The sequence below is a fragment of the Melanotaenia boesemani genome, chromosome 16, assembly GCF_017639745.1.
Source record: "Melanotaenia boesemani isolate fMelBoe1 chromosome 16, fMelBoe1.pri, whole genome shotgun sequence".
Classification (NCBI taxonomy): domain Eukaryota; kingdom Metazoa; phylum Chordata; class Actinopteri; order Atheriniformes; family Melanotaeniidae; genus Melanotaenia; species Melanotaenia boesemani.
This window is the reverse complement of record NC_055697.1, coordinates 20,718,448-20,746,251: the sequence shown is the minus strand read 5'-3', so window position 1 is coordinate 20,746,251 and position 27,804 is coordinate 20,718,448. Positions and strand designations below refer to the sequence as shown.

Here is a 27,804-nt window from a genome sequence, read left to right as displayed (position 1 = left end):
AAACTAATGAAATCAGATCTTTTTGAAGGCCTTAAGTTTTATTTTAACAGGTAATAAGCCGCATCCCTCCTCACATTGGCACATATTCTGAAAGAGCATTGCTATTTTTACAGCAACTGATTAAATTTAATGTCCTATTCTCACAAGTACAGCTAACAGAAACACAGATACCTACAACATGAGGAACAGCATTCCACCTGTTCTCAGCCCACAGAGGGAAATGAATTCACAGGATTAATTTTCTAAAAGAAGCTTAGCTGGTTGTCATTAATATCACTGCTTGGACAAATGACCTGTGTAACTGAGTTCACTTATTTAATGATGGTTTCTTTCTCAGCTTCCTTCTACAACAGGGGAAGGTGAACCAATCCATACAAGCAGAGGCAACATATATGGAAGCAGTTCACCACACAGCTAATTAAAGATTAAAAACTACAAAAGGAGTAAAACAATGAGGAACGGGGGGACGAGAGAAGGAGGACAATGTGCGGATGGGTGAAGAAAACTGGAATGTGGTATGTGATTCAATTTATTTTTCACATATTAAATGGATTTTCTGCTTATTGGAACTTTGCTGATCATTTTCAAAAACCGCGGATGTGCCTTTAAAGGGGCTCTCTGCTAATTTTACACATCAGTGTTTTTTTTTTTGCCAAGAGTGGTGAAAACTGAGCCTGAGAAAACAGCTGCATGAAATCTGTTAGAGAGTCTGGGACACAAACTGAAAGAGTGAGGACTTAAAGGAAGGGGAAGTTAACAGGCAATAAATAAATAAAATAAAAAAAAATAAATAAAAAAAAAACTGCAGAGCTGCATAATGGGAAATTATCAAGTGTTGACTCTTTTGCTTTTATTTACATCATTCTTTTTATAATCTGTCTCTTGTGACTCCAGAACTTTGAGAAAGAGTACAATAGTAAAGAATTTCCTATTCTTTTATACATGATCCCCAATGGGGCTGTTGTTACTATTTTTCCCATTTAAATCAGCCTGGCATCTGGTTCCCAATAGAAACATTGGTAATTTGTTCTGCAAATGAGAACCACACCAGTTCTCTTTTGGTTTAAAAGCCCAAAGTCTATTTGCCAACATGTAGTAAGTTTAGCACTTCCTTTGTCTTGATCACATCCTTACAGGCACACAGGGTGCATCCGAATGATGCAGAGGCCGGCACAGTCAAATATAATAGATATAAACCTTTGGGTCAGTTTGTAAGCATACTGGCATGAAAGTAGCTAAAAATCATGTTGGGAGAACTTATAAACCAGGTGATTACAGTGAATATAATGTGGATAAAAATGCCTTCAGCAGCTGAGACTCTGGACTTTTACTGCCTATCATTCCTCTGCTTTTCCTTCCTCACATAAACACACACACAAAAGCTACAAAAAAGTAAGCCAATAAAAATAATTACTTCATGGGGTACTTTCAAGAAATAATGTGGCAGAAGTGACCTCAATCTCTGGTAAAAGCTAGAAGAACACAGTATTCTGGGCTTATTTTGTGTGTGCGAAAGTGTGTGTTTATTGTGTGTTAGCGAGGCAGCTGTGAAGACAACTGCTCGCCAAACACACCTGTGGCTCTGCAGCTCTCCTTGCGTCTCCTCATCACACTCCTGCAGAGTTCATTATCAGATGGAAAAATACTTCCAGTCATATAACAGTCACACACAAGGAAACACAGCACTTGTGTAACATTCACAGCCTTGTGTACATGCGCACATACACACACACACAAACAAAACATTGCAAGAACACAGTGAGATGAAAAGACAGAGTCAGGTGCTCATAATGTCCAAACAAGGAGCAGCCGGCAGAAAAAGCTGTTCCACTTGAAGGAAGTGGGTCAAAAAATCTGTTGATTAATTATTACCTAGTGGCTAATTGCTTGTCTTTGAGCTAATAAGGCAGAACGAATTTAACACACGGAAATTGTGCAGATAATCAACACTTAACTGGGTCTTAATGACTCCGATACCTGACCGATGATTAGAGGGAGCTCACAAGTGATGCAAAGATAAAGGACTCAGTCTTCCTCTGTGACACTCAGCAAAGACAGGATTGCACCACTGGCAGTGTGTGTGTGTGACGCACAACCAATCAAAAAAGTTTTATCTGCATCACTGAAAAAGGGCAAAACTGGCAACGTAAGGGGAAAACATTAACAAACATTCAAACTGTTCTTGTAGATGTGCTGTTTTAATCTATTTAAAATACTGAGATGAGCAAATTAAACTGTTTGATGAATGCATTAAGATCACTAGATGATTCTGCCTATAAATACTCCTATTAGCTTCAGACGATAATGTCCTAAACTTTTCCTACACTGGAAATTTCATACGATCAGGAGCCTTTTTGTGTACTTATAACAGTCTGATATAGGGCTGAATCACAACACTCCCAATGGAGGAAAAAGCAAAAAGAGCTCAGTAATATTGTTGAAATCACCATCACAATGGCTATGGTTACATGATGTTTTTAATTCAGAATTAAAGCAATTTCTTTCGCATTTACATGTAAATACTTATTCCGAATTTAGGTTTACATAGAAAACACTAGAACTGCTTTAATTCAATTCTGCTTAGATGTGGGGGTTGGGAAGGATTCTGACGGTTCAATTAAAAAAAAAAAAAAAACTCCAGTTCCCGCTTCTTTTCGTTTCAGCTACAACATACCCAAATTTCCCTGAGGGTTCTCCGAAGGGATTAATAAAGTATTTCTATTCTATTCTACATGGAAGACCACATAATAAGAACCATTTTGGCTTTGATGTTGATTATAGTTTTGAAGCAGCACATTGACAATAGCATACTACTTCACTTTCGTCAGGGAAGGAAAGAGATAGAGTACCGTATGTGCATCATCGCGACAGGACGAGCATGTGCAGAACGACCAAAATTAATTTAAAAGACAAATCGAGGAATTATTTGATCCGGATTTCAAATCAGAATAAACCAGCCGCTTACATCTGACTTAAGCTTAATTCAGAATGGTCATTTTCAATCGGAATTAGGTGATTACAAGGTCATTTTTAATCTTTTAAAAGAGGAATAATTTTTTATTCTGAATTAAAGGAGAATTAAAACCCATGTAAACATGTCCATTATCAAATATTAAGATTTCTCTAGTTTTTAAAACAATATGTCCTCAGGCTTAGACCACTGGATTAAGTTTATTGTTCGCTTTTTACACAAGTTCTTCTTTGTGACTGGTTTCTGAAACATCAACAGGTTTAATTAAAGAAACTACTGAATCTAAAGGAATGGTGTTCCTCCTGAGAATATCGGTGGCCTAGTAATGTCTCATATGTCCACCTCTCACTTCTTTTTAGCAAAACTTGGAAGTTGTGGCTCTTTGTTGTCACTGTTTAACCTTTTAAAACTCAAGGTCCTTCAATTCGGGGACTTTAAGAACAAAATGGTAAACTGCCAAAAAGGCCATTTTGGAGACCTTACATATGGACTGAAAACTTATTTTGTTCTGCTTTACTTTCTCAGAGTTTGTCTTTGCACAGATAATGTTCACATGTTGTACAATGCTGTAATAGAGGTTTAGAGCTACAGCTGCATCATTGCAAAAGGATATTAATTTTCATCCTGAAATTGTTTGCTTTGAGTTTTTAGACAAGCCTGAAACTTTTTTATTTTTAATTGTGTTGTGTGACATCTTCATAATCACCGGTAACATAGTTGCACATCTTAAAAAATCTCACAAGTGTTACCTTTACTATGACTGTAAAAGTATTCAAATAGACATTGTGGCTGCAGAGATATCCTTGTTTAATTATGGTGCACAATTTCAAGAAGGGGTCTAAAAAATAGGCACAGGACTCAAAGGGTAAAAACTGAAGGGCTGTTCACCTTTGGCTCCCATTCAGTGTGTTTTCCAAGAAAGCAGAGGTGGGAAATGGAATGGTGTGTCCACACGTTAATGAAGAACATCTTTACAGTTACATGTTCAGTTTAGCACATTGCTACGTGCCCTGGTAATAATCCATCTCAGTCCTCAGCTGCTTTTATGACTGCTGCTTTTTCACCGCTTTGCATTTTTTAAAAATCCGCCTGCATAATGCATTTTTGACAGCTTGATTGCAAATAAAATTCCCCCTTGGAGTCACAAATGTTTACAGTTATTTCCATTTTTTTTTCTTTAAAAATTATGTGTAAAACAAAACCTCCAGCTATTATTGAAATGGCAACATTTTTTTTCAATTCACCATCATCTGAACATATTATACTTTGTTGTATCTGTAATTAACTCTAGTAAATACTTGTATGAAACGTGCCGATTACCATGAAGGCATTCTTGGTTATTTGATATTTTAATAACAGAAAACTAATCAGCTTGTATGTGCAGACCATTGCAATATAATGTTTCCTGATTAATAGTAACTTATGCACATTTTTTAAAATAATTATCAAATGACAGCTGGGGTTATGTTGAGGTTATGAATTAATTATTTTGTATGCATGAGGAAAAACGCCCTTTGCAAATCTGCTTTGCATTCAGACAGCAAGGACTACATCTTGCAACAGCAAAGGAGTCCAAAAGAGAGAAAGTAAATTAGTTTTATCCAAAGTATTCCATTCTTTTTCTTACTGAGCTTACTTTAATTATTTTACCGGTTTTTATATCCCTTTGCCCAGCTCCCTGCAGGGTGAGTATCAATGCTGCAAGACTGAGAACCTGAACTTAAAAGGAAACACAGAATCTACCCTGTCCAAACATAAAGATCCACCCAATACCAGACCCCTACTTAAGCAAGGAAAAAAATACCACAAAGCAATTATTCAAGTGCCTATTAGCTGTTACATAAACTTCTGTGAGCAGCAGAAACAACATGATTAAAGACGGTTTATGTTAGGCTGTAAGATATTTTGGCTGGTAGTGTGTGGGATAAAAATGCTAACAGCTTGTGCCAATGTCCTGTTATTGTACCCAAAAGTATTTATCACAGCACAACAGCCAGCATTGTCTGTCAGTAATAAAGAAACTAGCAAAGAAGCCAACAGCTTGAGTAACTAAATCTAAACCATGCTCAGTGAGACAGCAGATAGTCTAATCCAGTGGAGGTCATATGTTGTTGAATCCCCCCCCGAGGAAAGCTTGAATGGGCTAAAGTTGATATCATCCTTCGCCAATGCTAATCAAAAACTGGATGATGTGTCAGGAAGTATGAAAACTTTTGGCAGAGGTGGCAAGAGTGAACTCTCAACCACAAATGGATTACAGATGTTTCAAACTAAAAAGCCATTTTGGATTCTGACAATACAAATAGAAGTTTTAAATATAAGGGAAAAAAGAAAAAAAAAAAAAAACAGAGCTCAAAGAAATATGTCTCTCCTTTGTGAGTACGATCTGGTGTCTAATTCTCTCGTTTGGACGTTCTGATCTTGGAAAAGCAGCTCAGGGAGCTCTGCTGCCAGACGCTGTGACTCAGAGTTTTCAGAGGGAGAAGGATCATTTTCTAAATAGAGCACAAACAATCAATGAAAGAAAAATAAATCCTCATTCAGACCTGTGTTTTTTTTCCCCCCTTGGGTTTGGAAATCAGCCTTTAAATTGGTATTTAATAACACGACACTACATCAGTAATCTTCAACTCGCGAGTTCTATTTTCTGACAAATGGAGCGTTCTGGTTTTGTGGTTTCGTGGATCTCCAACATGCCCCGGTTGGTTTAAAAAGGCGGTTTTATTTGGAAGCTAATGCGCTCCCCTCAGATTTATTTGCGGCTTGTTTTGTAAGGTTGTCACACACTTTGAAATGTAAATTTTCCACTCTGGGACCGCAGTGTTGTATTAACTTACCTGCACTATTGTGATTTTCTGAACAATTTCACTGTGTGCTTGCCATCTCGAATCTCTGTTAATAGCCTTCTGAGACAGTTTATTCTTCACACTTGCAGAGGAGTCACACACTCCCGGGGCCCTCTGTAATATCCTTACGTCATTTTTTGCTGACTCTAAATTACAGGTGACTTCATTTGTCAAAGTCTTGCCACCCACAGGCCTGTTCTTTTCACTTGTCTCCTGTCTGGCCTTCCTGGGCTCTACTTCTCATCTTTTTCTCTATCGGTTGTGTGAAAGGTGTTGAAATGCTCCTGTGTGATACAAGCCAGAGACATTCACACTGGTCCCAGTATCAGTGGAACAATAAAACTGGAAAAACAAAAGGAAGTGAGGAAGATTTTCCATGGCATGGTGATGTCAGGGACACAGCGGTGGTTGCTGAGTTCACAGCAAGCTTTCATAGAGAAAGAAAAAAAAAAAAAAGAAAAACCTTTGCTGTTGATGCAGGACCAAAATGGACTTAAATGGCTTAGGACCAACAGCTGGTTCTGGTTACCTAGCAACTCCCAAGCTGGTGGGACTCAGAGATGGGATAGTCTATGAGTGTGACGAAAGGAGTGGGGGGGCTGATAACCCCATGAGTTTTATTTGTGGCAAGTGCAGCAGGAAAAAAAAAGTTGAAAGCGTGATATAATGATACCAAATCTCACCCCTACAGGCCTCCCAACCTGGCAACCCAAACACTGAGCTTTAAAGAGAAGAGCCACAAATGGTGTTCCTTTCTGCCGCATTTTCTAGGGAAGCGCTGGAAATACAAAACCATGCGCTAAGTTTTACAAATCCACAAATTACATTAATGATCAGTGATGATCAGGAAAATCCCAGATCTTTAAGTAAAATCAAGCCTGCTAACACATGTCATTACTTCTTTTCCCAGCCATGCCCTTGCTTGCAGTGAGAGGTGAAAAACAGCAGTGTTACCCTTTCTAACTGCATACATGTTAACAAAAATCCAGTGCCTGTATTCCTGGGAGTGTCTGCTTTTTTTTTTTTTTCCAGAGTGTTTACGATCTCTTGGCATGTGTAGAATAATAGGGGAGGCGTTTGCTTTTCTTTGGCAGGCTTGCCTGCTGCAAGCCCCCACCGGACCCTCTCAGCGCCTGGCCGCACTGCCGCCACCCTAGCCTGTCTCTTATTCGACTATGTGGACACACAAAGACATTGTTTGTCCTTCCCTTCTGCCTGCGCTCCCTCCAAAGTTATCACCACCCAAATGCTTAGCCAGAGGGGTAAAAGAGAAAGTGTGAGAGAGAAGACAAGCAAAAAAAAAAAAAAAACAACAAAAAAAAAAACAGGGTTGAAGTGTAAGGACAGAGTCAAAGAAGGAAGGAGGCAACATATGTTGACACAAAGGTATCATAGCTGGTTTCACTGCTAAGTGGCAGTAAAGCAAAATGAGAAAAAAAGACAAGCATCCATCCTCTTTATCACTTGACTAGCAAGTGCTGATGAACACGCACGCAGCAAAACCAGTGTCTTATCCAGTTTTTGCAACAATGAAAGTGAAGAAAAAGAATATGAAGCTAATTTTTCATCAGTTTAAGCATCAAAACAAGATCAGATTTTAAGAAAAAAAAAATAGAGAGACTTATACTATTAACCGTCACACAGGGAGACCCACTTAGATACCCAATCGGCTGTGACCTCTGACCCAACAAATGACAGCCCATCTAATCTCCCCTCCTCACACTGCTGTGCAGAGCTCTGCGGTGGCTGCAAACCAGGGAAACACTGACACACTCGCAGGGGTGCTTGCCCTCATGCACACACACTGTTTTCATGACACACTTCATTGCAAAAACATAAGAGGCTCATTAGCCCTAAAGCCAACTCCCTCCTTCCACCTCTCACAGTCACACACACAACACAGATTTTTATTATTATCCCTGGTGAGCTCATGCACACACACATACATGCATGATGTGAAACATGCTCCTTGCCTGGGAAATGCTGTCTCCACATTTTTCCAAATCAGGTGATGCACATGGCAGAGGAAATGTCGAGGTCAGGGACAGCAAAAAAAAAAAAAAAAAAAAGGAGGGGGGGAGAAGAAGAAGAAGAAGAAGTGGGCGTTGGTGTATTCTCACACAGTATGCCCTGGGGTTATCGTCTCCTCTCTTCCTCCTCCTCCAGCTTCCCTCCCCTTTTCTGTCCTCCTTCGCTGTCTTCTCTTGCTCTCCCGCTGCTTGTCTCCAAATCTGTCCTCCTTCGTCACCTCATCCCCAGAAGTTCCATTTTTCACACGACTGGTGCTACTGAGGAAAATAAAAATGGATGGTGGCACAGGAGGGCAGTGATGGTCACTCCCCCCACTCGCGCAGTTAAAACGGTGCCTTCAACTCCTTTAATCTCCAGAGAGGGGGAGGAGAGGGGGGGGAAGGATCTCTTTTCGTCTCTAGCCGGCAATCCGCACTTGTCTGCGCTCTCCTCTTTCCGCCTCTTCAGCTGGATCACTTGTATCGTTTCTCCTCAGCCTCCTCTCCTGCTCCGTCTCCCCTCTTCTCTCCCTTCACAGCAGGTTTGGGCTATTCATTCAGACGTCAGGCTCACTCCGTCAGCCTTTTGTTGGAAGTCACAGAGAGACGGAGGGAGGGAGAGGAAGGGGTGGGGGGGGAGAAAAACAGAAAAAAAAAAAAAAAACGACAGAGAAAACAATCTGGTGCCACAGCTATGCAGGAGAAAAGAAAAAAAGGGAGGTAAATAACGGAGACGAAAGAAAAGCACCAGTCACAGTGAGAGGTGCGGCGCCCCTGGCACACGTACAACTCTGTCCTCCATTCTCTCCGACCTTCCCTTTCGCATAACATATTTTCCTTCGCCCTTTTTTCCTCCCCTCCCTCCCTCCCTGCCTTTCTGTTTTATTATTTGTGATCTGGGCTCCACAGTCCTTTAGGAGTGCCAGCCCCCCTCCACCACATCTCTTTTCTCTGTCTCACTCCCTCTTACCCACAAACTCTCCACAATCTGACACTCACTCCTCACCGTTCAAAATTGGGAACAACTGGTTTTGCCATTCAACAAAGTGCCATCGAGGGTTATTTCAATGCTCTGTGACAAAAATGTTCAAAAGAACATTTAAAAAGAGAAATACTAACTTGTTAACAGAGAGCAAATTGTTTTAACTTTACTACATCAAAACTAGTATTAAGACTATATTTAAATCTGGAAAAATTTTTTCATGTTACAATTTTTGACTAAATTAGAGGCTAATTTACTACTGCTGCATCCTAAAGATTCTCCTAGCGTTTAAGAACTGACAGTAGCTGTTGTAGTTCTGAAAGAGTCAACATGTTCAGCCAGAGGTTCGAACTACAGGCGGTCCAGTTTAGCATCATGTCTTTATTAACCATGCTGCTGTAATACACGCATTGCTTTGATGAAATAGGGAAGACCTTCCCTGAAAACGATGTCTAAATGGGAACATGTGCTGCCATAACAGATGTTAGTCTTATAAGTGTAAAACAATAACAACACACTCTTTAAAAATAAATTACTGTTAGGATTCATCAGATCCCAGGACAGTTTCCACCTCTTTCCCTCTTAAAATAAGCTCAGCTTTAAATAAAGTGTCACAAATCACGGTTGATTCTTATCTGTACAGCAGATGATATCCCAAAATTCTTAGATATTCTACATTTAAAACTGAACAAAGTTATGGGATATTTGAGCCCCCGGTTATTTCTGAAAGGGATTAGCTGTTCTTCCAGGTGTTGTTTTAACATAATTTTTTTCCAGTTTCAGTATTCCAATATCAGGCAAAAATAGGAAAACATCCTCAGTTCCCAAAGCTGGGAGTGTTTTTAAAAGAAGAGGTGATGCAACGCAGTGGTAAACATACTTGTGCCCCAGTTTTTTGTTTTATTTTTAGTGTTAATGGAATTAAATTCAAAACGAGAACGCATAAAAAAAATACAATACAAAGGTTTGAGTTTCACAATTGAATTCAACATGCTTTTCACGTGAACATAGGAAGTGATACGGAAAAATTATTAGCAAAATATTGCATCAGAGTTTTTATTTGTAGATAATTAGCAAAAGAAGCTAATATGACCACCAACGTGTTTATGCTATCATGCTAGAAAAATTACTTAAAACACGAGGAAAATCCAGTTAACTCAACATAGCACAAACCTTTTGTAAGAAAATTGCTGCAAAATGAATTCTTCCATGTTGACATGTTTATATGTTTTCAGGAACATTTGCTTCTGGGCTCTTAGCGTGTTAGCTCTCAGAGTCACATGCAAACTTGCTAACAGTAGGAAAATATTTCCTGCAGTCTAACTGATCCCAAGATTTACACTCAAGCAGGAGTAAAGATTAGTGAGTTTACTACTACACCTGTCTGAGCTGAGAGGGGGGCCCAACACTAAGCCACTTCTGCCTTAAAGGATTTTGATAATAACGGTTAAGACCATGCTTTCAGGTCAACTCTGCCTTTAGAGAAGCAGCACGCATTAACATAATGTCCTAGTTGTTACATTATTTAAAAACAGGAATTAATTAATCGATTCATCAGTCAACAAAAAACCTTCAAAGGTTCTATCTTCTTAAATGTGACGATTTCCTTCCAAATGAATGATAATTAAATCATGAAAAAAATCTCACATGATTTACTGACTTAGCTGCAGCTGTAAAATGGAAAATTAGCACATGGCAGACGTAGCATTGCTTATACTATCATCCAGTTAAGACTCATCTCAGATACTGTAAGTCTGGCTTTATTGGCTGCTTGTTTTTGGCAAATTTGACCCTTGTTATTCCAATTAACACCCTGCTGTGTAACTAGTGATGTTAAAAACTCATGGCTGCATGTTTCAAACTGATAGTTAAGGCAAGCACAGAGAAAGCATGAAGTGATTTTTTCCCTGTTAAAATTTATATCATTATCCGCAGTACCACCACCCATTATTACCACCCATAATAGACTGAATTCGTTATTTACCTTGTATCAAATACTGCATTTAACCTATTATCATTACTGATGCTTTTAATAATGAATAGTTCAATTGTGTAAGCATCCTTAATCACTGTTTGTTAAAATCAATTAAAAAAGTCACCTGATGTCCTTGAGTCTCTAAATGTTTTTACACTATAAATTCAGCATTAAGTTAGATCCATCGTGGTTAATATAAGCAGGTAAATAGTGACACAAATGCATTGTGTGCAGTTTATGAAAAGAAATGCATAATTAATTATTTAAATCATTAATTAATCCTTTCACTGAGAGTTAATGTAACTCTCTCCTGACTTAGTTTGACTCTCTAGACATCTGCAGCAAATCTGCAACAACACCAAATTATGATTTATCATCTGATAAAATTGTTTGACACCCTGACTCTAGCAATAATCCAGACAATGCCTGACACATGTGCAAAATCCCCCTTTCAAGGAAATACAAATACAAAATGTATCAAGGAAAATGCATTCCTAAAATGTTAAAACTTGGCTGACCACATACTTCTGGACATCATGCAGCAGCGGAGTCAAATTACATAAAGTTTACATATATTTGTAGAACCTGCAATTAAACCAACTGTGGCCATTCAGAGATTTTTTTTTCAACTTTTTAGATTATAATTGAAAATTTAATGAAATATATTAACAAGGATTATACAGGAATACATAGGACTACATCAAAATTTCAATTTGCAAATGCAAAACTGCTTAAATTTGCATGAGACGAGAAATAGGATTTTACATTTGTTTCATGCATAACGTCTATTTTTAGAATTTGTACATAAACATAATTCATCTTTAGTCGGCTTAATTATTGTAACAGTGTTTTTACAGGTTCTACCTAAAAAAATCAATTAGACACCAGCAGTTGATTCAGAACTTAGCTGTTCGAGTCCTCACAAAGACCAAGAAAGTGGACCACATCAGTCCAGCTCTGAGGTCTTTACACTGGCTGCCTGTCCGTCAGAGAATAGGTGTTAAAGTTCTGCTGCTGGTCTATAAAGCTCTGAATGGTTTAGGACTAAAATACATCAGTGACCTCCTGACCCAGTATGAACCTACCAGAACCCTCAGATCATCTGGTTCCAGTCTCTTATCAGTTCCCAAAATCAGAACCAGACATGGAGAAGCTGCATTCAGCTTCTATGCTCCACATGTCTGGAACAAACTCCCAGAAAGCCTCAGATCAACTGAAACAAATTATTTAAATCCAAATTAAAGACCCACCTGTTCTCTGCTACATTTCAATTGTCTTGTACATCAAATGTGCTGTACAAATAAATTAGCCTTGCCTATACTGCATTTAAAGTATACTGATTTTACCTCAATTTTTAAATGGCATATGTTACTTTATTGTTATTCAGAAAATACAAGAAAACTTGTGAAGGGAAAAATGTGAAGCCAACATCAAAGTACCAAAAACAGCAGTTCCTTGGAAATGGTTCCCACAGCAAGTTCATCTACATAGTCCAACAAGTTAAATGCCTATATGTCAGTAGATAAATGCTTTTAAGACTTTATTGTTTATTTTCACCTTTATGAGGTGGTTTATTACAGGAATTTATAATACTAATATGGGTGGCGTTATAGCCTGGAATATACATGATTTTCCTCACTGTTAGCTTAGTCTTTAACCATTAGCCTCTTATTCATTTGTAGCACTGTATCCACATGTGTGGACAAATAACTTCTCATCTTTCATACATGAATATGGGGATCACTCAAACATACATTATAAAGCAAAATCCTGCAGGCATCACATGTGAGAATTTTCTGGTTTTCTCAGTTTAGCTTCATTTGTTGACTGAACATCTTTGAACTGTTTGTACATTAAACAGATAAATTAACAATGAGAAGAAAAATGTACTCACACACTGCAGTGTACTGCATATGTCCAATGTAAGGAGTACAAAGAGTTTAAAGGGCGTCAATGAGGAGGTTTGGTTAGAACATATAATCAGAGCTTAAAAACCAGGCCTGCAGTTTAAAAAAAAGCCTCATTCATAAAAAGAGACCGGGAGAGTAAGAGGAGCCTTCTATATAATTTGACCTCTAAAATTCGACATCCCATCTGCTTCCTGTGATCTACATGAGCTGCCGCTGCCAAGTGGCTGAGGCAAAAATGAGTTTCTGGGGAAAAGAGCGAGAAGAAGACAGATGAGACAGCTGCAGGTGGACAACAGATGCTGAGGGCTTTTCTTTTTTAATGCTGTCCCATTCAAACTTTGTCAGACATTTCTCCAATTCTGCAAAAACATCACAGTAACTCCTTAACCTTTTCTTTCCCTGAGACTTGAGCCAACTGGCTTGATTACAGACAGAGACATGAAGACGATGGGAGCCAACAAGTGTGTGTGAGGATGGGGGATGAATGGGCATTACACTCTTCATGTATGCTGAGGGCTTAGAGCGAGCAGGCAGCTATGAAATATGAAGCACTGAACAAATATTTTCAATGCTAATCTGATTAAAGTGCAAGACACCAACTCATCTATCAGTGAGCTGCATCAACAAGCTTCCACTTGCTCAATGAGGGAAAAAAAATATCCAAAGCAATAAATAAAAATTTATTCAGATAAACACATATCTTTGCGCTTGTGTGAGACTAAAAACACTGAACCACAATCCTATTTGCAGCCCCCTGTGATCCTCAACAAGCCAAACATGCTCTCGGTGAAATATTTAATATTTTTCCTCGGATGCAAATGAGATTCGTCTACACCTCTAAACGCATCTTCCTTTTACTTTTGTTAAAATACAGCAGAGCAAAGTGTCAAGTCTTGCAACGCTTAGTTGCACACATACACCCGCACACATGAAACGGTCAGCTCTGCGTCCTCTTTACTCGCACTTAACACCCATGAAGATTTAATTTTCTCAAAATGAATAATTCAGGGTGACTCACTGGTAACCAGGAAGAAGTAGTATGGGATGAACAGAGGAAAACAAGGAAGGGAATTTGGAGGAAGAACCAAGAAAAAAATGGAATAAGAAGTAGACAGGAGAGAAGGTAGCAGGTCTTTTATGAAGAAAGTAGGAGTGGGGCGCTTTGGACTTTTCATTTCATTGCTTTCTTTATTCATCTTTTCTTTGAGCTGCAAATGTCTGAGCGTCTATCCTCCTCTGTCTGTCTTTTCTTTGCCTCTGTGCCCAGCAACCAGCTGTTAATCACTTCATGCTTCTCTGAAATGATGGAGCACAAAACAAGACAAAAAAAAAAAGCCAGAAAGGTCACACTTTGCCTTTCAAGATCCAATTTCTTTTGATGGCCCCTGTACTGTATATTAACTGTAAGCTCTATGCTAATACATCTGGCACCAAGCAAACACCTGGCAGGTGTCCACGCTCAGAGGTTTTATATTTTTAATGATGTTTACTCAGTGAAAGGGGAGAAATGGCAGGAGTGAATCTAACCAGTGTAGCTATACCAATACTACATCACTGGGCTAATGAAGTTGTTTCATTAAGCTAACTTTAGCTGTCACATGTACTCCTCCTCACCTGGCTTCTGTTGTATACATTTTTGTTGCAGGATTTGTGGGGGTGTCAACAAAACAATAAACATGGTAACAATAGAGAAGGTTGGTTAATTTTAAGAACATGGAAGAAAAACAAGAGCAGCCCCCAAATCAATTACATCATGTCTTGTTTTTGAAACTTTGCCCTTCTTACAGCTATCAAGCCTGTGACATTACTTTGGTTAAATTAGTCCTGGTAAAGAGCCATTCATTTGATTCAGGTGTATTGGAGAAGAAATGCACCTAAAAGTTGCAGGATAGTAGATCTCAAGGACTGGACTTAGGCACCCCTGGTTTAGAGGATGGCTGCAGGATGACCCATTTGATATAACACACAACTGACCACTTAGTCGTTGCATCTAAAATTTGGTCCACTCTTCTTATCAGTGTTGGTAATGCTCCAAATCCCTGCATGCCAACTACTAGAAAACAAGAAGAAGTGTGCTGTAGGTTGCTGTAGTTATAAATTACTATCACATATGGACAAAATTTGAAGTGTTGAGCAACAATAAGTGAGTCATGATTTTGCCCTCAGGAATTGCAAAGAGCTGGATATGGTTTTACTTATCCAGATGCTCTGCTTTACTTTGCAGTACTTACAGCTAGAGAGAAAAATAAATATTGACTTCCTAAAACAGGGTAAAAAAGTCACATAAGTTATCATTTAAGAGCCTCCCATTGGAAAATGATTGTAACGATTAATACGCTTTAGATTTAAACAAGTCACTTAACCCCAAATAATGTAGTGAGAAGCTTTTCAATCCCTTAAAAACCATGCTGGAAGACACAACCTGCAGTCAAGAAAATGGTTGTAGATAACTAAAACTATTTAAATCGGGTCAAGATCTGTCCACTGCACCATTAAAGACTGAAAGGACAGGTGAACCATCGGCATCAGGGAGGAAATGTGGTCATGAGAAAATCTGGACGTTCAAGTTCAGAGATCAAATCATTTTTTAGTAAAATCAAATTCATGAAAATCAACATCAGAAACCAGAGTAAGGGTTACACTGAAAACAAGAGTACAGAATGAGCAGGGCTGGACTGAAAGAAAAAAAAAGAGAAAAAAAAAAAGAGGCTAGCAACAGAAAAATCTTTTACTGTCAATCCAGATTAAGGTCAGTATTTGACCCTCAATGCAGATATGAGGTTTAACAGCTAACCTCATCTCCATGGAAACTGTAACATTGACTGGCAGCTGTCACCACCCCATTTCCCCAACCCACCATGCAGCCAGCAATCAGTCCCTCCCTCTCCCCATTTCTTAATCCCTCACTCAGCGCAACAACTGCCTGTAGCTTTAACCTGGACCCTGTAAATACATAATCTGCCATCTCCAAAACTAATATGCTATAACCCTCCCCTGCCATCACGCTAGGCCAAAGCACGGGAAAAGTTGCAGCTAGTGTGTCACGCATGTGCGCACATGTTTGCTGCAACAAGAAACACTGAAGAAAAGAAAAAGAAACTTAAGTGGATTCTTATTTCATACTTGAGCTTGAAATTTAGGCGACCTGGGACTGAGACATGAAGCAGCTGTTCATAGGTGCATCTTTGCAGCCCTGTGCCTCTCCATCTCTACCAAGTCAGTATCCTAAAAGAAGGACAACAATTCTGGAGTGAACCTTAAAACACCAAGAATCAAAAGGAAAGAAGCAAAAATAATATGTTCAGTTCTGTTGTCAAAGAGCAGCGCCTTTCTCCTCAGCATATGTTGTGTTGAGTTAAAGACAGAATAAAGATAATTGTCTTCAGAGTAAAATGCCATTAAGCCTTTTTACTATCAGTTGCTAGGTAAATCACCACAATTATTTTTGAGTGACGTAGTGACTTACATTTAAGAAAAGCAAAACACAGCAAAGTCATTTTTTTCCCAGTGTTGTGCTGTCATGCCCTACAGTGTCACATTATGTTAGCGAGGGGGAAGGGGAGTCCTAGTTAGTCAGTTATTCCTGCTCAAGGGTATTACTCTGAGCATCATATACTGAGGTGGTGGGGGCAGGCCATCTGTGTTTGCACATGGGCTGTTAATTTAAAGAGGATTTTTTTTCCTGTTGGTTGATGCAACATAGTGCTGTACCTGATTAATTATTGCCAGATTGTCGGAAGGCCTCACAACCTCTGAGGTAATTAAATTTAAACAAATATAAAAAATATGTTATTGTTTCTGTTAAAACTTATTTAGCAGAACACAAACTATTTTGCTATATACAGATTACAGATATAGAAGTTTATGTATAATGTATGATACACTTTATAATATAATGCATGCTTATATATAAATGAGTATGTATTTCAAATAAAAAGCTCTGCCAGATATTGTGCAAAAGAAAAAGAAGTAAGAAGTAAATCTCCTGGACAGAAGCTTTAACTAGAAGCAAATCTGCCTACGATTACCACCAAAACTCATGTTGCCTAGCAACATACAATTTAGAAATATGCTTTCAGAGCAGCTTTGCGGACGTGTCCATTAAGAGATGAAATAACCAAAGCAACAAATGTCAGACACATGCAAATGAAGTCAACTCTGCTGACTGCCTGCATGCTAACAATATGATGTATTTGGCTGACTGGAAGAAATATGTTTCTAAACCATGAATCAAAGTGAGCCAAAAGCAGCAGCCTGTTTTGACAACCAGTCAATGGGAATCTTTTAAATACCTACTCTCTTGGGCTTTAAAGTCTCAGAGAGGACTTCCCGAGTTAAATCATTTGTTCACAACCTGCCTTGGACATTTTCAAGTTCATTTAAACTGCGAGCTATGTAGAGCAGTTGATGCTGGTGAGTGGAACGAGAGTTTCTATGGATTAGTGCAGCCATGAAAATGGAGGATCTGAAGGATTAAACCTCTCTCTCTATTCCCATTACAACCTGCACAGAGAAAATGACACAATCACACATCGACCATCAGATAGGTAATTTGATTTTATCTGCCTGGTGATGCTGCTAGTCAGCCTCTAGTGAACTGATGTTGATGGGGATGTCAGTCCCAATGGTCTAAAATGTCTGACATGTACTGTTATCAGGACATGGGACTGAAAAGAACATACTTTGGTTTGCAGCTTTCGAATTAAAGCTTAAATCTGATATGTAAATCCAAATAAGTCCAAGATACATAGTATGGATGCACTGCCTTTAAGCATTTAATTCTATCTGGGGTAGTTTTTCTACTTTGAATAAATGTTCATCTGAAACAAAAGAACAAAGGAAATGTTAAAAAAAAAAGAGCTCTTCATGTTACTTTGTGAAGGTCAATGGAACAACTTAACTGAAGCAGGACTGAGGGAACATGTGTGCTCCAAGTGGCTATGATGCTTTTTTGAGAGAGGACATTCTTGTTTAGCTTAACACAGCTTGTGGCTTCCTTTACTTAGAAAGAACTTTATCAATGACTGCACTTAGAACAACACCACAGCTAAAAAGCTTCATAAAGCAACAATTACTGTTATGCAACTTTTCTGAATTCTACAGGCTATAGGTGCAGCAGAAGAGATGATTATTAAATTATTGCCTGCATTGTTGCCCAACTTAGCAATACACAGCAGATAAGACATAGATGAGAAGAAAAACTCACTCCCAATCTCACATTCTGCACACAGATGCATGCCCCCTGTTCCTACACAATGAACACATCTGCACATAATTTCTGACTTTTCTAGTCACAAAAATCCTAATGTGAACTGTTCACACATGAATGCAGCAACTGACAAGACTGTAACATGAACACAGTGCACAGTTGTTAACATTTAAAACGTACCAGAAAGGATGCTGACAGCTGTTCCTTCCAAATCCTCTATAGTGTGCCCTGTCAAGGCCCCTTTGTATTGTATTTAATTAGGTGATTTTTCCCTTATGATATAAAGCAAGCATGAGATCACTGAAATAATGAAGAATGCCTTGGGAAGTATGGTGTATTCTGACCAGTCTGGAACTGAATGAATAAGCTGACCAGAAGGCGAGAAATCATTTTAGGATCATGACAAAACTAAAGTATTACAGGGGAAGCTTTCCCAGAGTGTTTACAGCAAAAGTTGTCCACAAAAGGATTTAATTCAAAAGCTACTGAATTACATTAATGACACTGGTATTATCCAAAGCGACAAGAGGCTTGTGAAACAGTGCAAAAAGAGCTGTTAACACAAATAAACTTCCCCATCTATTTAACCCGTCAACAACCAACCAAAGGAAAGCCCAAATCTATCAAAAGTCAAATAGCAAATAACCATAGAAAAGTTAAGAATGAAAGGATTTACTTGTATCTGGAGATGCCATAGTGGACACGATGACTGGTGGACCTGTGCGTCGACTTAACTTCTGGTTAGCAACCAAGGCACCTTGGCCTTGAACAGGGGCTCCCACAGGAACGAGGGAATTATCTGATGCAGGTCCTCCACCTTTACGCATCAGCTGAGGACTAGGGTGAGGACTGTGCATAGGTGACAATGGCAGCAAATTCCTGTCCCTCTTCATCAGTTCCATGGGCACTGTGTAATTGGTACAGTATGCTTTCGGTACTTGTTGTGGCTGCTGCAAAGCTGGCATGGACACCGGCATCTGCTGTGGCATACCTGACATGGAGTGAATAGATCCTGGTATGGCAGGCATTGACCCAGTCATCTGCTGTGGCATTATCTGCATTCCCTGCATAGAGACTCCAGGTACTGTCACCCCGGAAGAATAGGCTGACATAGGTCTTGATTGGACAGGCATAATAGTTCCAGCATATGGCCCTGGGGAGCGAGGTGGTTGGCCTGGGTATCCTCCAGAGGCTTCCAGGAGGTGTTGAGAGGGTGCACTGCTGGGCCTCCTACCTATTACTTCTCCCATTCTCGGAGAGATGGTTTGCATGGCCCCAGGGGTCTGTGGGGGCATCAGCTGGGGATCCACAGCTAAAGGCTGCGAAGGATGTTGTGAATGGTGGTGCTGTTGGTGGTGGTAGATGTCTGAGCGATGGCTAAAGCTATTAGATCGACCTCGCATGGGTGTCTGAGGCCGGGAGGGTGCCGGCGTTGCCTCAAAAGGCCTCTTGTAGTTGTGAATGAAGCGAGACAGTACACGAGCCTGGCCAAGGTTGGGGGCGACGGTGCGCACATCGTTTTCCTCCATAACAGCTAGCATGCTAGTGGAATCAAATCCCTGCTGGATGAGTGAGGAGATGGTGCTTTCTGAGAGGCCCTCATTCCGAAGCAAAGAAAGAAATTCTGGATCAACAGTCTTCTTAGGGTCCACAGGCAAAGGTGTTTGTGGGGCAACTTGGGCAGGAGCAGGGACAGGACCAGATAGTGGAGCAGTTGCTGGAAGAGGGGCTGGAGCTGGAACTGGAGCAGCCTGAACAGCAGCAGGTGCAGGCTGCACAGGTGTGGGTGCAGCTGGGATAACTGTTGCAGTCTGCACTGGAGCAGGTGGAGCAGAAAGCGGAGCCATTATAGCAAGGTGCGGGTCAGACACTGGCATGGCAGGCGGGGGTGGAAGCGGCAGTTGCATTTGCTGCTGTACCTGCTCTTGCTGAAGCTGCTGTTGGATTTGTTGATGCTGAAGTTGCTGTTGCTGTATCTGCTGCTGCTGGAGTTGCTGCTGTTGTAATTGTTGCTGCTGAAGCTGCTGCTGCTGCAGTTGTTGCTGCTGAAGTTGCTGTTGTTGCAGTTGCTGCTGCTGCAGTTGTTGCTGTTGAAGTTGCTGCTGTTGCTGTATTTGTTGCTGCTGCTGTAACTGCTGCTGTTGCTGGATGGTATAAGGTGAGGCTGTCTCTTGCCTCATTATCATACCTTGACTGGCAGGATCCACTACCAGACAGGTAGCAGCCTGCTGCTGTGGATCTACTGGGCGGCCATCAATATCCGTATAAACCGACTGGCCAGTAGGAGGAGGAGGCTCGCTGGCATACCTAGGAGATGCATGCTCCATACCATAGTGAGAAGGAGATGGGTCCCTGGAAGGTAAGCGCTGTTGGCCATCTTGCATCATCTTGGCAACATTTCCAGCACTAGGTTCTCTATAACCTCGACTCAACTCATGGGCAGTTGGAGGAGGGGGAGGAGGTGGTAGAGGTGATAAAGGGGCCTGAGGTACTCCTCTACCTGGCTGACCTTGATCCCACACAGCACGAGCTCCAGGTACCATTCCAAAATGTGAGCCTGACCTGCTGAGTGGATGAGGATGAGGTGGCGGAGGTTGGTGCTCTGGCCGGTATAGGCCCTCAGGTGGTCGCGGAGTCATAGCTGGGTCATGCGAATAGTAATCCTGATGTGAAATGGATCCTCTGTGAGACATGGGTGCCCGTTCGTAGTGGTTTAAATCCGGCACAGAGCCCTTCCTCAGTCCCCGTGGATCCTGTCGCTCTGCGTAAACCTGTCCGTAGGGAGTGTCTTGGTAAGAATACGGCGCACGTTTCAAATCCAGGTCAGGGGGACGCACCCCTGGTGGAGCCTCGTACCACCCTCCTCCCTCCGCGTATGACAGGGAGTTTCGTCGGCCTGCTACTCTAGCCTGCTGCTCGTACACACTGTCACACTGCCTCTCCCACTGACCCTCATTCCCCCCTAGCGTGTCCCAACTGTGGGAGCGTCCAAGACCTAACTGTTTGTTGGTGACAAGCATTGGCAAAAAAGAAAAAAAAAAATCTAAAAGTAAAAAAACTAACAGACACAAAAAATCAAGCTCTTGGCTGTGTGTTTTAGAGTGCAATTCTTCATGAACAGCAACAAAGCACAGAAATAAAAAGGAAGAGCAAGCAAGCACAGAAGGCGCACCGTTTCACCTGATATCAGGTTGTAATATTGTAAGTCCGAGTTATCAGGTGACTCCCCCTTGAGCTGGCAGTCCTTGAATAATTAATCTCCGGTCATGCTGGCTTGTTGTGCAAGAGGAAAGAGGACACCACACACAAAAACATCCACATCACACAAAACTACACGACTGCACAGGAAACAGTTATTCCATGGAAGCCCCGGTAACTGGGTGCAGGATTCAGATTGCCACCAAACATTTGTTAGTAGGCATAAAAAAAAAATTTAAAAAGAGAGAATAGGATGGGTTATAGGTTGGGATGGGTAGGGGCTTGTACTAATCCAGTGTGGTTTATCTCTCCCCTCTCTGGGACATTTTACTCGCTCTGCCGATTGCTATGAGGGATTACATCTAAATAAAGCCTGTTTAATTCCATTTCCTTCTGTGACGTCACATGAACCAGATACCAGCGAATCTGGTGATGGTAATGATGATGGTGATGCCAATGATTCTGACCCCCACTCCTTGAAATAAAAAAAAAAAAAAAAAAAAAAAAAAAAAAAAAAAACTTGCCTGCTACTCTAAAAACACTTACCTGAAGCTACTGATGATGTGCTGTTGTCAACAGGTTTCAGATCTGCCAGATTCGCAGCAAGGGGAGGGGTAGCCAAGCAAGGTGCACAGCTTCATTGAAACAAATGAAATACAGTCCTCTTAGCTAAGTCCCATGTACTGTCAGTAAACATCAAATCCACTCTGATTGGACACTAATCCTCCAGGCCCCATGCCTGCAGCAGAGCCACCACACAACTGCAGCCCAACTCACTCTGAAATGTCCTTGATGGCTTCTGTGGTTCTCACTATTTCTGCCTCACTCCCTTTGATTTGGGATCAGTCAGACTTTCTGTGCTCCAACTGCAGGACACAAAAATTTACAATGCATGGAGATTACAGAAGGCATAATAAAAATCCACCTGCAGAGCTTGTCCTGTTTGCCTTCCACTACTCAGTAATCAATATTACAGTATGTTCTGTCACGGAAAAAGAAAATTACATGAAATGCATCGGTTGTTTCATTTGTCCAATTCATACAACTACATATATTACAACCATATGCATCATACGGACTGTAAAATACAGCACCTCTTTCATAAATCTCCTCTGATCTCCTTCACATACAGAGGCTCTGTAATCTGGATTTGCCCCTTTGTAGCATAAAATAAAACACTGAGGGGGAATTGTGTGCATGCATCTTTGTGTGTGTCTACATATGTTTGCAGAGGGGGAGGGTTCTTAGTGTAACAGCACTTACTCTGTGGCACCTACAACCTTTGCTTTTAAAAGCAATACGCTTCTTGACGTGCTTCACATAAACTGGCCACATTATGACTTTCTGTTATTTAATATATCTTGACCACTTGCTGTATATAAATGATGGGAGATATTTATTGCTTTGTTTGACCATGGTGATGTTGCCTCATTTCCTTACTGGAAGCTGATTCCAAGTGGAACCCTGTTTATTAATGCATGGAAACACATGTAATGTGAGGAGGAGTCCATTTTCATCCATATCTAGACTCAAGACAACACATTCATAGCAAGGCATAGTAACTAATGTAAAGGAAAGTTTCCTAAATTCAGAAAGCCTATGAAGCCTGCAGGCATGACAGTCTGTGGCACATTTATCTTGTTTAATCACAGTTGTGTAATTAGCGTAGGAAGAGATCAGAGCAAGAGCGGCGTTTTATGCTGTTTTCACAAGACAGGAAGAAGCTGATGGCAGTTGCTCTGAAACAACTACGCAGATGACAAAGGTTTTTCAGTGAGGTCGGAAAGAGAATTAAGGGGGAAAACAGCAGGAGCAAGGTGTCAGATCTCTAAAATGAACAAGATGGGGTGAATTATTAAATCATAGAGTCGACTGTAAAAAACAGTTGAACAGGTAGGGTTCTATTGTCTTCCCTCATTGTGTTTTAAACTTCTGCATTTAAAATATACAGTGCAGAAACAACAATGTGCTGCCAAAATCCGAAATCCTTTTCTCCATGACAGCATTCAGTATTGAGATGCCATTTATGAATATTATTGTAATATTGACAGTTTGACAATAACAGCTTTAGGATAAAGGAAAATGTTTCCAGCTGTGTGGTACAGCTAGACATGCATCCATGTAGAAGGCCAAAACCTCTTCTACTCCTCTCATTACATCTGGCATGGCTCTTTAGAGACTCTCAGTCCAGCAGAGTGGATCACACACATGCCAATGAAGTCAACCTTAAACACAGAGCTGGGGGCAGAGGTGTTTTCTCATGGTTTGCAGATTTAATCCTGACAGAAAAGTAAAATCACAAAGATGTGCTAGTTTCAAACTAAATAGTGTCTGACATTCAAATTCTGACGTTCTTCCATTTGCCATAGTTTCCAGACTGTGCACACATCCTGAGTTTTACTCTAACAGAAGGATTTAGAAATTAAGCTGGGGATTTTAGTGCAAATATAATACCACCACAGCACAAGTTTATAAAGACTTTGGACTGAATAAAACTTGGTGAATTATTCAAAATGACTATTAAAAAAATAAAAAAAATAAAACACAAGTGAAGGTAAAATTTAGGGGTTGATTGACCCCCTAATCAATCAATGAGATTTTAGTTTTCCTTGTAATGTGTGTTCTGGTTTTCAAGGTTTCCAGTTTTCCACTCCCCCCAGAATTAGAGAAAAATGCTGTAATAAGCAAATAACAAGGCTGACACAATGCACAACACATAGTTTCCACATCTTTGTGTCCTCACCACCTCATCAATATTGCAGCTAAACTAGCAGGAGAACCAGAGGTGGATCACTTTATGTATGTGTGCTAGCATGCATGCTTTTACCATTGCAAGATGTGCACCCTCTTTGCCAAATACATGCAACAAGCTGATATAGAAATTCACCACCACCCCTCTGGCCACACAGCCGCACACTTGCTTTGCAACCGTTTGACCCTACTCTGTTCATCTTCTGACATGCAGCTCTTCATTTGTGTCCCTTTTCATCCACACGTGTAATCCACTGCTAAAGCTCTGGCCTTGGTCCGACGTGCATACATGAATAAGAATCACGCCAACTTAAAGTAAAAACTGCCCCACAACAGAAATAAAAACAACTGCCTCCTATAGTGTGACACATCACGTGCCAAAGACATGAATTGAATGTTAAAAACACTGACTTATGCATGAGCGTGTGGCAGGAGACATTAACTGAAACTAAGATTACAATGCCAATACCTCTGCAAAGAATAATGTTGTGAGATGAATTGTAATGCCTAGTTAAGAGACACTATGCACATAGCTCCTGTGTATGTGGTGCCAGTAGGGACTTTAAATGCAAGTAAATGGCAACAAAAGGTAGCACTTACATAAATGAAAGTCACACAGAAAGAAGCAGCACCCTGCAAGTTCTACACAATTTTCTCCATGTCAGCTATCTTACACAGAGTTGCCTCCACCTTTAATCCATCTCCTCTGGGCACATCTGAGCCATCCCTCATCCAGTCAGCCGCCTGACCAAGGAAGCCACAGGTCACAATAATACTCCACAGCTGAGAAGTTCATTTAGAGATTTTCCAGGAGCTCAGTTGAAACTTTGAGCAATTCCTGAGCTGTATTTGCAAACTCAAACATTAGAAAAGGAACAAAAGAAGTCACATTCAGATGATGATTGTGCCAGGTTTTTCCCTCCAAAAATAAACACCATTTCACCATTTTTCTATATCTGCACTCTGCCCTTTCTCAATGTTTCTCCCCTCCCATGCTCTCTATAAAGACTATAAACAGGGTCATGGTTTTTATCGAGGCGCACGGAACAAGCCTGAAGGCGAGGGCGTCGGACCAGAAACCACTCTGATGATTTCATAACAGTGCAGGGTGCCAAAGCTTGGGGAAGAAAAAGAGGGATAAAAGCAAAGAGATGAAGCAAAGCACTTTTTAAAAAGCTCAGGACCTCATACCCCCTTAGAGGGCATGACATCAGATCACCTCCCTCCCTCACTTTTCCCACTCCAACTCCCTGATTTTATGTCCTGTTTAATTTAAAGCTTTTTTTCCAGGTCTGTGAAATGGGAGAATAAAAAATATTCACATAAAACTAAATAATATTATGGTGTTAATGGTCACATTATTTACTGATCAAACAAAACTGCACTCTCACACAAGCTCCTACATATCCATTCAGCTGCAAACACTTGGACTCGTCATGACGAATTCCACTACCCCACCTTGTGGTGTTTGAATCCAATCACAAACTTACAATGTGTGAATAAATCAACATTGAGGAACATGTTGTCACTGCAACCTACTTCACATCGCAGCACCTCTCGCATCCCATCTCTGCCTGGATCAGTCAGTTAGCTCGGGCTAAACGGCAATGGCAACGACTTTGTGCTGCCGCCCGAGCCAATGCATGCTGGGAACACAGATGGAGCGGACAGAAGGAGACACAGGCAGACAGAGAGTTAGAGAAAATGGGGGAATGAGGGAGTATGGGAACCGATGCTGACAACAGATGTTTGTCACAGTTCCCTTATTGCGGTTACACTCTTCTTGGCACTTAATTAAACCCACAACAGAAGGAACATTTGTACCGTATACGTTTTGGAGGCTGATATCTAAACTAAACAATACTTGTATGGGCTTATTTGAAAAATAACTGTAGTAATTTGGATAATTAAGAGTTTACTGATAAAGTGGCTGCAAATATTGAGCACATACTTCCTGGAATATTCTTATATATATATATATATATATATACATACATATACCAAAAGAAGGAAAATGTTTGCCAATCTTTTTTTTAATAATAAAAAAAACCTTTAGGAATAATGTGCCGAAGATGAGATGCAGATATCATACAAGTGGTTAAAAAGGCTGTTATCTGCTAAATGAACTGATTGCAAGACATGATCTCTCCAAGTCAGGGTGGTTTATGATCTCAAACAGTTCCCTCTGGAAATCTGATTTGTATTTGATTATTGATTTGTTGTCAAAAAGATGTTTTGTTTTTTGCTTTTTATTTACATTCTCAGCTTCCAGCTTCTGCTGCTTTGCTCTGTTTTATATGATTATAATTTAGGTGCCGTCGGACAGTAAAATCTGCATTCCAGCAGGGTAACGACTCTTGATGGAAGGTAAACAGTCACCCCTGATCAGCCATTTTGAAAGCGATTTGGGACACAGGCGCGGCTCAGTTAGCTACTCACCACAGTGAGTAAAGATGTAATCAATGCACTTCGCTGTGAAACAAGTATTGGATTGACACAGTTATCCTCAGAAGATAAATGGAGATTAGGGAAGCTGATCTTGTTGCCTTGCCAAGCACAAAGCATGACGGCGTCGCAATCACAATCACTCTGTAATGTTCTGTTTTTGTCAATACTCATAATATGAACTTTGATTTATTTTTCACGCCTCTGTCCCAACACTGTTTTTAGATAACAGTGGGTGGCTTTGACGCCCCATGCCTCTGCTTTCGAAATACCCTTTTTATATGGCTGAGTAGATTTAATGCTGCCGTGGAAACGACGTGATTCAGCACCCTCTGATCTTTTAAGTTCCCTGATGTGAATCACCCTCTTCTATGCACTTTTTAAGAGCAGCTGTGGTGAATAAGTGCAGCAGAGAAAAATCCCCCTTTTCTCTCTGGATGATTGTTGATAGGGGACACTGCGGGAGGTGTCAGATACAGCTCAGGAAACATCATCATATGATCTTTAACTTATTGCTCAGATACCATACTTCCACTTCTTTTGTGTAAAATAAATAAACTAATAAGACAGGGGGAAAATATGTTTCCATTTGGGGAGGGGGAGGAGGTTTGGAGAGTTTAGAGACGCCACATGTGGCTCTCATTCTGAGGGTGGAAACAGCAGCATCACTGCTTCATTTAGGAATCTATAAAAATGTGGTCCTGCATCTCAGTGGGATTTCCCTCAGAAATGAACAAAGAGTAATGTTGTTATTTCATACTCTGTGGCATGTCAGTGTGAAGCATGTGAAAATTTTCGAGAAAATTATTTTGTTCCACTTAAATCAAAACCATTAACCTAAATGCAAAAGAGCTAAAAAAAAAAAAAGGTCTCAATTTCCCCGACAACCACCCATTTTAACACAGCACGGAAAATGAGGTGATCCATTCGCAGCGTCAAGAAGATACTATTAGACATGCGTTAACACCATGAACAAAAACAAACTATTTCAGTTCCAGAACATGAGTAGAACTACACATAAAAGACATTAGTCTTAATTAGTAATTAGTTTGCAAATAATGTGAGACTATAAATTAATAGGGTTAAATTAACATATAAAATGAAACTGTCCCAATTAATTACAACCATAACCTCAATTATTTCTCCTGTTTACATTTTTTAAATTTTTTATTTAAATAGTGAAAGTTAGAATATGCTAATTTGCTCACATTCTTTTGCACAGAACATATAAATAATCTAAATAGGGTAGAAATTGTTTTTAATTCAATAATTATTTTAGTTTAATAATTTGTAATAATTTAATAATAGTCATTTGTTTTTAATGAAAAATATATTTTTAAATCCCTGCTTACATCAGAAAATACTGTTAACTGTGATTTCCATGGCTTTATAAATAAAGTATTATAAGAACAGGTTATGTATCAAACATAAACACCACTTGTAGTTATTCAGAATATACATGAAAGTGAAAAGTTTGGTGGGATTAGAGTTACAGAAGGGGATATTTC

General features: G+C 40.1%; 1 protein-coding gene across 5 annotated transcripts in view; it reads right to left on the bottom strand.

Annotated features, from left to right (window-relative positions):
- Window positions 1-27,804, bottom strand: part of ctbp2a (C-terminal binding protein 2a) — a 62,662-nt gene that overhangs the window by 14,897 nt on the left and 19,961 nt on the right. The window contains exons 1-2 of one of the 5 annotated variants that reach the window (XM_042011022.1): window positions 20,091-20,922; window positions 8,179-8,192 (exon numbers count right to left, since the gene is read on the bottom strand). The exons of 2 other annotated variants lie outside the window; for them this stretch is intronic. In XM_042011022.1, coding sequence (XP_041866956.1) covers window positions 8,179-8,192; window positions 20,091-20,922 — 846 coding nt within the window. Of the gene's footprint in view, window positions 1-7,790; window positions 8,623-20,090; window positions 20,923-25,390; window positions 25,498-27,804 lie in introns of those variants that run through there. 2 more of the 5 variants (XM_042011025.1, XM_042011024.1) reach the window with 2 other exon arrangements.